At 39.8% G+C, this 10,945-nt stretch overlaps 1 protein-coding gene across 1 annotated transcript; it reads left to right on the forward strand.

Annotated features, from left to right (window-relative positions):
* The first annotated feature begins 10 nt into the window (after positions 1-10).
* On the forward strand, positions 11-10,116 carry LOC122881267 (terminal nucleotidyltransferase 4A-like). Its single transcript, XM_044207262.1, has 12 exons — positions 11-947; positions 1,590-1,713; positions 4,047-4,093; positions 4,719-4,839; positions 4,992-5,099; positions 5,177-5,305; positions 5,507-5,720; positions 6,250-6,376; positions 6,487-6,590; positions 6,766-6,950; positions 7,149-7,286; positions 7,726-10,116. The coding sequence occupies exons 1-12, from the start codon at positions 250-252 to the stop codon at positions 8,170-8,172; spliced, it is 2,442 nt and encodes an 813-aa protein (XP_044063197.1). The 5' UTR covers positions 11-249; the 3' UTR covers positions 8,173-10,116.
* The last annotated feature ends 829 nt before the right edge of the window (positions 10,117-10,945 follow it).

Raw genomic sequence — 10,945 nt, forward strand, 5'->3', positions numbered from 1 at the left:
TTTAAATCCCTCAGTCATGCGTAGATGCTGATCCGTGCTGCTGGGTGCGCCATATTGGCTGGCTTACATGGGGAGTGGAGTTAGGCAAGCCACTTGAAAAATCAAGCCAGTTTCCAGACATGAAGCGCTTCGAAGATAACAAGTAAATCAACGCGGTAGGATTTGTCTGTTTTCTTGAGTGCAAAGTGTTTAATTTGCCAAATTGCTCGCCATTTTCCCGTGAAGAGGCTCTCGGTGAACTCGAGTCCAATGGATCCCAGGACCGCTTGGATCCAGCCGGAGCAGAAGGGACCTGCCAATTCCCTGTGGATGCACATTTGGGAAACCTCTCTGGGATTTGGAGCAAACTCCGGCATCGACAACCACCTTCACCACCAACGCAACTTTGCAGCGCAAAATGCTAACTCCACGGTCTCAAACGGCGAGTATTGCAAGAATGTAGCGCCGCCGCCGGGGGGTGTGTTTGGGAAACTGCCGAAGCGAGACGGCGGCGGAGAGAGGGGAAGTGTCCGGAGGAAGGGCTCGTTGTCGCCGTCCTCCTCCTCTCTGGACTCGGAGGCCGAGAGCTCCTCGCCTTCCGGCTCCTCTCTGCAAATCGACAATTTAAACGTCGCAGAAGAGGCCAACCGGTTTTTACACTACGGCGAGCACGAGTTGAACGAGAACAATCTTAGACAGCAACATCCCCCTCCGCCTTTTCACACTGTTCAACAACACTGTCGCAGCATGCAACAATCTGACGGCCACACCCCCACTGGGATGAAAAATCAGCATGGGAACAAGTACCACCACCATCAGTCACATTCATCCGGCCGCAGGAGGCATCTGAACAGGGCCAACACTTTCCACGGCATCAACCCGTTCCTGGCCTACGTCTGCAATGGACACTATGCAGACTCATCTTGTAGCCTGTGGAAAACCAGGCGGTATAGCCCGGGTATTAATGGGTAAGGATATATATATGTATTTGGGTTTTTTTTTTGTTTTTTGTTTTTTTTTTTTTACAGTAATTGAAAGGTTCTCAAAGTGAGGTCTGGGGTTCTTTCCACCAGGTCAGCCAACAAAATGAGCAGTGGTTAATGTACACTTTTCATGAATTGTAACTAAAGGGTCATATGTACAAAATTAATGAAAAATATTCACTTAATTCACTTTTTTTCTCTCCACACATTTCAATATAAATGTCTGTCTAGGTCTCAACAAGTCACATAAAACAGTTAAAATCATCAGTTGTGGCCCCTCCAACAAAATTATGGATCCCTCTGACCTAATGTATCTACTTGGATTTATTGAATGTGCATGTCAGTCAGATTTGCTTTTCTTTTTTATCAATTTAATTGTTTTGCAAAATACTTAAGTAAACCAAGTTTCTGTGAGCGCAGATGTATGACGATGTATGTTTTTTCCAGTGCTTCAAACATTTCATTTTGTCTATTACCAGCAGTATAGTCTTCAGTAGGCCCAAGCCTAATACGTTCCACCTGAACTGTCAAATACATCCACATACTGTCATACAGAGCTCGCCTTGTTTTCCGTCTTGTATACCAGTCCATGATCCCAGGTGTTCTGTTTCCCTTGATTCCTTACAGTCTTCATGAAGAAATTGTGGACTTTTTCAACTTTATGTCACCGCGACCAGAGGAGGAGGCCATGAGAAGAGATGTCGTGAACAGAATAGAGAGTGTCATTAAGGACTTGTGGCCCACGGCTCGGGTGAGTGTCGGTAGGATAGACATGTGCAGAGGCTTGGAGAGGTAACTCAAGCTGTGATTCCTGTCTGTGGGAGCAGTACTCCACTCTGGCCTACACAGTATGTAAGACTCTGACCTGTCTTCAGGTTTTTATAGTTGATTACTTCAGGTGTACCATTATGCTCACTTCTTGATGCCATGCTATTCTTTACCACTTTGCCCTATTGATTACCATTTCAAATAGTCTCAGTAACTTCTTTTACCAAAGTTGGACAAGGCTGAGGTTAATAATTGCATCTTTAGACATAGTTGGCTGTGTCATGGTTCTTTTTTTTTTTTTTTTTTTAAGTCATGAGTTCTCTATAGCAATGTTAGTATTGAGTTTGTTTCTGTTGTGTGTTCTGTGTCAGAGAGATAATTCAACTCAGCAGTGGACTACTTTATGTTGAGGTATATAATGTGTCTGATATGGTGTTTACTCCCATTTAAATACATGAGGGAGACAGAATATTACCAAGGAGTTGAAAAGCCACTTCTCTGACACGCTGCCTAAACATTTCTAAAGCATTGCAAGCTTTAGAAAGAATGGCACTCGTTGCAGGGCTATTGGATTGCTTTAGATTGTACAGGTGTACCTGCACATATTGTAATAAATAAATAAAAATCACTGTTAACACACTGAGCCTCTACTGTCAAAGGAACATAGTGTATAAATCCATTTCAAGTAAACATTGCTTTTAAAAATGCACACAGAGTAACCTATTTATAAATTTTCTTTTTTTAGTGAGATTTTACAGATTAGCTCTGCGTTTGGCTTGATCAGATGTTTTAACACCTGAATGTACAAGACAATACACACACACACACACGCTACTGCCTTGGTCGCCACCCAGGACTCATATTTTCTAAGTACAATTCTAAATCAGGATTTTTGATTACGTTTTATTTACTATTAGCATTTCTCTTTGATTTGCAGGGTTTGTCATTATTTAACCTTAGTTTCTAATATGACGTTTTTATGTCTTGTATTGACTTTTATTTATTGCTCTGCAAATTACTTTGCCAAGCTGTTATACACTATGTAAATCAATGTTATTGTCTTATATACTCAGCAGTCACTCTTTCTAGAGGTTTACTGCACTTTACGTATCCTGTTTGGCCACGCTGTAGGCAGTCAACAGCCTAGTTTACACTTCACGTCCAAACAGAGCTGGCCAGATGTAATCATTATTCATGTCACTTGCATTCCCAAACTAACATTGGTGAATTATTTTCCATTGTATGTTGCCAACAGAATGTTAAGACATAGTGTACTTTCTAAGAAATAACATTTTGTTTTGGTTAACATTTATAAACATTTTTGAGCTAATCATGGTCTAGAGAAGTCCCACCGGGCCTCGCTGTAAATTAGATTTTCTTTTCTCTAAAGACCATTTTGTGTCACTCTTCCAAGCTGTGGCAGTATACATGTTTAATTTTTGTAGTTGGCTTTGGTCCCTGAGCAGAAAATAAGGTTATTCAACATTAAAGTGGACATAATATCTAAAACCACTATACAGAAAATAACACTGCGTGTTTTTCTACAGAGGTCATATTTGACCTAACATTAGGCTTTTCATAGTATTTCAGAGACTTCAAACTAACATGTACAGAATTAAACTCTACAGAAAGACATGCGCCCCCATCCAAACTCTGATTGACCTTGGCAAAGTCAATTTTGAGTATGAAATAAAAAATGTTTAATTCATACGTTTCCCATGTTATCCCTCTTGTAGCCACCTGCAGTATTTAATCTGTAGTTGTGTATTATTTTTAGAACTATTTTATGAAGTTGGTAACGCCTGGTCTGGTAACACCTACTCAAGCTATTTGCATATTGCTAGAAAACAGGAAGTCCTGCTTTTTTCATTATAAGTCAGTTGTTTTTTTTTGACTTATTTTGATAGACTGAATATTAGCTTTATTACTATGCAAGTACCTGTAGATGCCATAGGATGGTTAGCCTACAAGTTTCACAAGAACCATAACATGAAAGGATAACTGAATACTTAAAATATTTGTGCTTTCTTATACCAAAGCAACAGGCCAAGAAAGAATTAAGGTAGCTAAGCAGACACGCATCAGGCAGTGACATTTTATCAAGTTTGATCTTACTATAATTCGTTTTTTAAGCTAGAATGTGTGTAGGGGATAAAACAAATTCTGGATTGGAGCAGTATTGCTAAACCCTTTAGTGTCCAAACTGCCAGCACACAAAGGTCAAATTAGCTAAGACATGAGCTATCATATTGATAATGGTTACAATGATGTTATGCCTAAAATCAGGCTTGTATTATTTTATCTTGTACTCTGCAGGTGGAGATATTTGGAAGCTTCAGCACAGGACTTTACCTTCCAACAAGGTAATATTTCTTTGTGTGTCTTTGCTGTACATTCTGACCTTTTTTGGGCCTCTGTAGAAATATCTGTAGATTTTACTTTGAACCTGTTGTCATGGTGCTTGTGTATACAGTTTGTTTCTCAAGGCCTTGTTGTTATGAGGATTACTGGGTCATAGAGCAGAGCAATATTGGAACAAGTTGACATTTCAACATATTTGTTGTACAAATAAATGTTTTTGTTTTGTAGTTTATCGGTCTAGCATTAATTACAGTGATTTTTGGAATGGGTGAAATAAGGCAGCTGTTTAATGCAATGATTGTTCACCTAATAAGCACTCATTAATTTGGGCTAAACTCCCTGATCAAAAACATTAATTATGAATTAGGCTTTAAGATGACCACATCATGAACTAATTTCCTGTAATCACTGCTTCTTTCTATATTAATTCATCGAGGTACTTTGTTTAACTATGCAATCTTTTAGAATCCCCCCCCCTTGGACCAGTTGCATGGGCTCTGTATGTAAAACAGGATTGCACACTTTTCCAAACAAGTCATCAGTGTTTCCTAACGTTGTATATTTTGTGTGTCAGAATACTTTAGGATGTTTTTAAAAGTACAAAGTACTTTGTGTTTTTGTTCTTAGTGACATTGACCTGGTGGTGTTTGGAAAGTGGGACCATCCCCCACTGCAGGAACTGGAACAAGCCCTGAAGAAACGCAATGTGGCCGGCCCGTATCCCATCAAGGTCCTCGATAAAGCCACAGTAAGTCACCAGGAGCTGAGAGTCTCTTTTTACTTTGGGGAGCCACATAGTTTACAACTAATATTAGCTTATAACCAGTGACTTAACAAAAGGGGTTGTGTCGATTAGTTCATTATGATTCATACTATGTTGACTCTTTGACCTGTCCTTAGGTGCCAATCATCAAGCTTACTGACCATGAAACAGAGGTCAAAGTAGACATCAGCTTCAATGTAGAGACTGCTGTTAAAGCAGCACAGTTCATCAAAAGCTATCTTAAGGTGAGCCTTTAATACTTGACATTTTCAACACAAATGTTGCCTTTTTTGGTTGTTTCTTATGTCTTTCTGTTTTGTAGAAGTACACTGTTCTGCCGCCTCTGATCTTCGTCCTGAAGCAGTTCCTACTGCAGAGGGATCTGAATGAAGTCTTCACTGGAGGCATCAGCTCTTACAGCCTTATACTAATGGCCATCAGCTTTCTGCAGGTACACACACTTATGCATGCTAAATCTACAAAAAATGCTTTCCTGTCTATTCAAAACACTGCAAATTTTGTTACTTAATTATTAATTACTTAATACACTAGCATTTCCTGTCCATCAGGGAACTGATTCAAACTGGCAGGATTTGGTTACAGAGTTGATTACAAAGTGTAGGTAATGAGTTGTCCTTGTTCTGCTAATCAGTTACACCCTCGGATCGACACACGGCGTGCCAACATCAACCTGGGCATCCTGCTTATCGAGTTCTTTGAGCTGTACAGCCGCGATTTCAACTACATGAAGACTGGCATCAGGGTGAAGAATGGAGGGGCTTACATGTCCAAGGAGGAAATGCTCAAAGCCATGGGGAGTGGAAACAGGCCATCCATGCTCTGCATAGAAGATCCAATACAGCCAGGTCAGATTTGGGATTTTAATTGATGAATAAATTAGTCACATGATCAATTCACCCATCCATATAGAGGGTATGGATGTGACATCAGTGTAGTAGCAAACATTTAGCATCTGCCATCAGTGCATTGACATGGGGGAAAAACATGACAAATGATGTAAACATTTGTTGTTAAATCAACTGCAAAAACAAATTCAGAAAGACTAAACCACCTGGAAAAAAGAAGCAAATGGGTGGATGGACAGTTGGAGTTTTGGCAAGTATGTTACCTTTTTGAGAGTAAAAGTATGCCTAACGATATTTTTTTGGCCTTTCGTCACTTCATCTTGGTTTGCCTTTTAATTGTACTCTGTATGACCAAAGTCCTTGTGTTATTGATTTGGCTGACAAATCCTCCTCCAGAATAGGTTAGGCATTAAAGAGCCTGATCCTGTGTGGCTAGTACTGTTACACACTTCACTGGAGTTTTATACGCAGGTTGTAGTATATATTATATTGTCCAAAGCTGCTGTTTTTCATTATGTGATCTTCCCAGGAAACGACGTGGGCAGGAGCTCATATGGCATCCTGCAAGTCAAGCAGGTGTTTGACTTTGCCTACATGGTGCTGAGTCATGGTGTGTCTCCTCTTGCACGCGCTTACCCCAACAAAGAGTATGACAGGTTGGTTTCTTCATTAGTTAAATAATTTATTAACTTTTTGTAATGTTTTTCTCACAAATTTTGAGTTTGTCGCGATAGCATTGTGGACTGTACTTCTCTCTGTGTTGCAGTACTTTAGGACGCATCATCAAAGTCAGCCCAGAGGTGTTAGCCTACAGGGACTGGACAATCAAGAAGTGGGGGGCCAAGCAGTATGCCAAGCTGGAGAACCATGGTAACTTTGTGGCAACCTAGGGTTTTTCATCTACTTTCTGTAACATTTTGACTGGAGTTGTATTTTGTGATACCTCCAGAAAAAATGTTTACCCATCTTAAAGAGTCAAATATGCGATGACTATACCCGATGCTGTCAAATCAGTTTTCAGCAGTAGTATTCTGTTTGGTCCTAGATGTAGAGACCTGTGAACATGACCTTGCCAGGCTGATGCTGGTTTCTGTGGAGGATCAGAGAGACACTTCTTCCCCTCTCAGTACTGACTCCCCCTCACCTTCTCCAGTCTTCCTCCCCAGCCCTCAACACCGTTCATCATCATCCTCTGCATGCTCGCTCTCCTCCTCCTCCGGAAGTGACATAGTAAGGCCAAAGGATATTTTGTCTATTTAAACATTTCCTGCCTCAGTGAATCATTAGTTCAGTGGTTCACAACCACTTTGGCAACACAGTGTTAAACCAATAGCTGTGTATCTCTGCCATCATATGTCCATAGTTCAGCTGCTGAAGTTTTATTTCCTGTCTGTGCAACTTTGTTAAACTGTGTATGTCTTTTTCCAGGAGTCTGATTCTCCCCAGAACAGTAATGCTGCTATCCAACTCCACCCCCTCACTCTGGCCTCAGTCCATTCAGTAATCCACATGGCTACTGATCTGAGGGCCCCACACCCAGTGGGCTTTATCCACACCACACCTCAGGTTGGTTTAATTTATTTATTTTTTTAACCTTATACAGGTTGCAGAAAAAACATGAACCTTCAACATATTCTCAATTCAGGCCGTGTAAAACCTATTAACCCAGTACAGTTATTTTCTAAAATTAAGTGGGTAATGTACATGTTTTTAATGTGTTCATTAAAATTCAAGGTAGAGGGAAATGCAATAGTCCCCCTATTGCATTTCCCTCTACCTCAAATTTTCAAAGTAAAATTTGACAGGTGAGGTATTAATTTTTTATTGTTTTTAGTTAAATGTTGCCCTCTGTGTTTTCTAAAATGGAAAAACTCACTCTTGGCAGAATTCTCATTGCATATTCTGCTTCTCTAGGTGTATGCTCCAGGAGTAGTCTCCTACGGCAGTTGATGATTGTTAGCATTAGCATCATGTCACATTTTTTTTATTTTTTTTTTCCCCCTAGGTCCAGATGTCCCTCCCAGAAAACCTAACCATCCCCTCCCTCTCTGATTGCCAGTTCTACCATGAGAATCCACCTTCAATCAGTGTGGTGCACCGTCACACATCACAAGCAGCACAAGTCTCCCAGCACACTAACTCCACAAGCCCTCTCCCTAGCCCCCTCCACCAGCTCCACCATCCTCAGGTAGGAGGGCAGCAGAGCCACACTTACACCATGAGATCCAATTCCCATGGCTCACTTGAGCCGCACAAAGTTGGCTTCAAGCACAGCCAAGGTGGCAACCTTCGAGGTCAAAATCACTCTCAAAGTAACTTCAGTCCCCAGCGGCGGTTTGTTCCCCAGGGTCATAACACGGCACCAGGTTTCAGGAACCAGCAGCAGTACAACCGTAACACCTGGCGCCGCAGAAAGCGGGAAAATCTTCCTGCTCTTAACCAGAGCAGATGAAAGAGGAAAGCTGCATTACTTGACTGGCATTGGTTTTTTAAGGCCTCACTTAGCCCATCATGAGTCTTGGTGTTGAGAGGGCTTATCTGTGCTCATTTTGTTACATCGGTCTGATGGTAGTCAGAAGCCCTTCCTCTAAATTTGATGCACACCAGCACAGAATTTGAGTTGATTGAGGAATTACTGATTCCCAGACTGGGTCTTCCCACCAGTGTCAGCTGCTAAAAACTGAAGAGTTTGGTCAAGTATTGAGTTTCCATGCAACTTGGAACATCTTCAACAGCAACATTATGTGCCATAGTACTGAACTGGTTTATCAAACCTGGTCGTTCTTGAAGTTTTGATTCTTATTGGGCCTTTTCGATCAGGTTTTGGGCTCGTTTGGTCTTCTGAATGCAACTCCCTATTGGCTACACTCTTGATTCAGAGCTCTGACAGCTTGGACTATCATCTACAAATTGTACTCTGGACTGAAGCGAAGCACTACCTTTCTACCTATGCAGCGCAACGCTGGCTTGATGTTTTTGGTATGACAGCACAATTCGGACCTTGTCTCAAGTGCTTAAACTGTGATGACTTGTTTGAATGTACAAAGTGTTTCTTTTTTGTGTGTCGGTCATTATCTTTTGTTCTCCTGTTTTTTGTCACTGAGGGATTTATTGTTTTGGTTTTTTTTGTTTTTTGTCACACTGGCACTATTTTGTTTTTGTATTGTAAACATTGCCACCTTATTTTGTTTGTTGCGTTTATGTGCAATAATGACTTGCTTTTAATTTATTTCACATTTTAGTTTTATTTTAGGGGTTCTCCCCACTGTCTGCTTTTTTATTTCTAGACTACATTGATCTGTGCAATAGATGGATTTAAGGGCCTTGAAGGTGTGTGTGTGTGTGTGTGTGTGTGTGTGCAGCTTTCTAGCAGAAGGGGGAGCTATGGTATAGCAACATGAGAAATGTGCCAAATATCCCATAATGCCAACATTTTACTCATTTCTAATTTACCATTGGATTATGATCACTTGAAATTTTGCCAACTGCCTGTCCAAATGTTTTTCCACCACTAGTTATCATTTTAAACATGTCACACTATCCAGTAGTTTATTTGGGTGTATTTCCTCTTGATAGACTGTTGGCTAAAGAAAAACACTGCTAAAAGAACCGTAAGCAGTGTTTTTATTCATGTCATTTCAAAAATAGTTGGTGCTACTTATTACCAGCAAAGTGCTTGTGTTTTGCCTTATATCTCCTTTTTGATTCTGTTCAAGCAACAGGTTAACTGCCTTCTTAAATGACCAAATTTGCCCTTTTTCCTGTCCGTAGCCAGCTTTGTGTATTACCTATTTGTTTCTATAAGCACTGCCAGGTTTACTTGGCTTTTATTTTTACATGCAGCTTCTAGGTGTATGCTCCAGGAGTAGACTCCTACTGCAGTTGACAATTGTTAGCATTAGCATCATGTCACATATAATTTTTTTTTTTTTTTTATTAATTTAAATGTGATAATTATAAACCGGTTGTATAAGAGGTCATTGCAGAGATTTTCCTCTCCCATATTTAAAGTCAAGACAAGGTTTCAAAGCTACATCATTTACACAGCAATCCATAATGAGCTTGGGATGTCAGATTCACCGTTACAGGAGTTTTGTAAAGCCATTAACAAAACCAAAATTTGGTGAAGTTCAAAATGTTTCAAAAGTCTGGTTACCAAACTGATGGACTTAGCATGATACTGTTAGCATTATCCCCTTGTTTTCAGTGCGGCTTTTATTAAGCTGTCTAGAGGATAATTGATGGGTTGTTATCATATTGCCATGAACCAAATCCCCAGCTCATGTGTGTGTAATTAAAGATGGGCTGTAATGTGTAACTGACAGACATATATAGATGTATACCTTGTTTTTTATGTAAGTTTTTCTATTTTTTTAATAAACATTTTAAAACTCCATTTCAGTATGTGCATTTTGTGTATGTATGTAATTTGTTATGTTTACTCTTGTGCTGGCGCAAGATAGATAGAGATATATCTCTATCTATCTATCGATAGAGAGATATATATAGATATCTATATAGATATCTATCTCTATCTATATCTCTATCTCTAGATATATAGATAGATAGATAGAGATATATATATATATATATATATATATATATATAGATAGATAGATAGATAGATAGATAGATAGATATCTATATATATAGATATATATATCTATATATATAGATAGATAGATAGATATATATATAGATATAGATATAGATATATAAATAAAAAAAAAAAGAGAGAGAGGTATGTCAATACCTGCATTACACATGCAAAGCATGAATTGGTTGTCACTTACTCACATTGTTTACACCATGACGAGAGTTTTTCTAATTCAACTTTACGCCCCACTAGGAGTCCTGGAGTAGTACTATATAGCTACACACATTTTCGGAGCACCTTATTCTTAGTCATGCTGTACTCTTGGTTCAACGCAGTTCAACACTGAGGAGCACCACTATCACTCATCTGGTGTAATTCCTTGTGGTCTCTGATGGTGGCACTAGTGGATCATTGCTTGGCTTAGCTGTATCTAATCAATTACCTCTCAGATTGTCCGCAGGGTAGTAGAACGTGACAGCGAACGATTTCAACAAAATCAGTCCTCTGAAGGTTCAGTCATCGGAGGGTTGGTGGCCGGATCCATTGTCATTTTATTCCACTTAAAGCCAAGGGGGGAAAAAAGTGTCCCCACTGGGACCCCTTTTACCCTTTCTTGACTCAAACTAGC

Source organism: Siniperca chuatsi, linkage group LG9 (assembly GCF_020085105.1).
Source record: "Siniperca chuatsi isolate FFG_IHB_CAS linkage group LG9, ASM2008510v1, whole genome shotgun sequence".
Taxonomy (NCBI): Eukaryota; Metazoa; Chordata; class Actinopteri; order Centrarchiformes; family Sinipercidae; genus Siniperca; species Siniperca chuatsi.

What these genes read in the sequence shown, in the direction of transcription:
- LOC122881267 (XM_044207262.1), top strand. Translation starts at nt 250, where the DNA reads ATGGATCCCAGGACCGCTTGGATCCAGCCGGAGCAGAAGGGACCTGCC. An exon ending in ACTTGTGGCCCACGGCTCGG is followed by an intron (nt 1,714 to 4,046) that starts GTGAGTGTCGGT and finishes TGTACTCTGCAG; the next exon opens with GTGGAGATATTTGGAAGCTT. An exon ending in TGGCCATCAGCTTTCTGCAG is followed by an intron (nt 5,306 to 5,506) that starts GTACACACACTT and finishes TCTGCTAATCAG; the next exon opens with TTACACCCTCGGATCGACAC.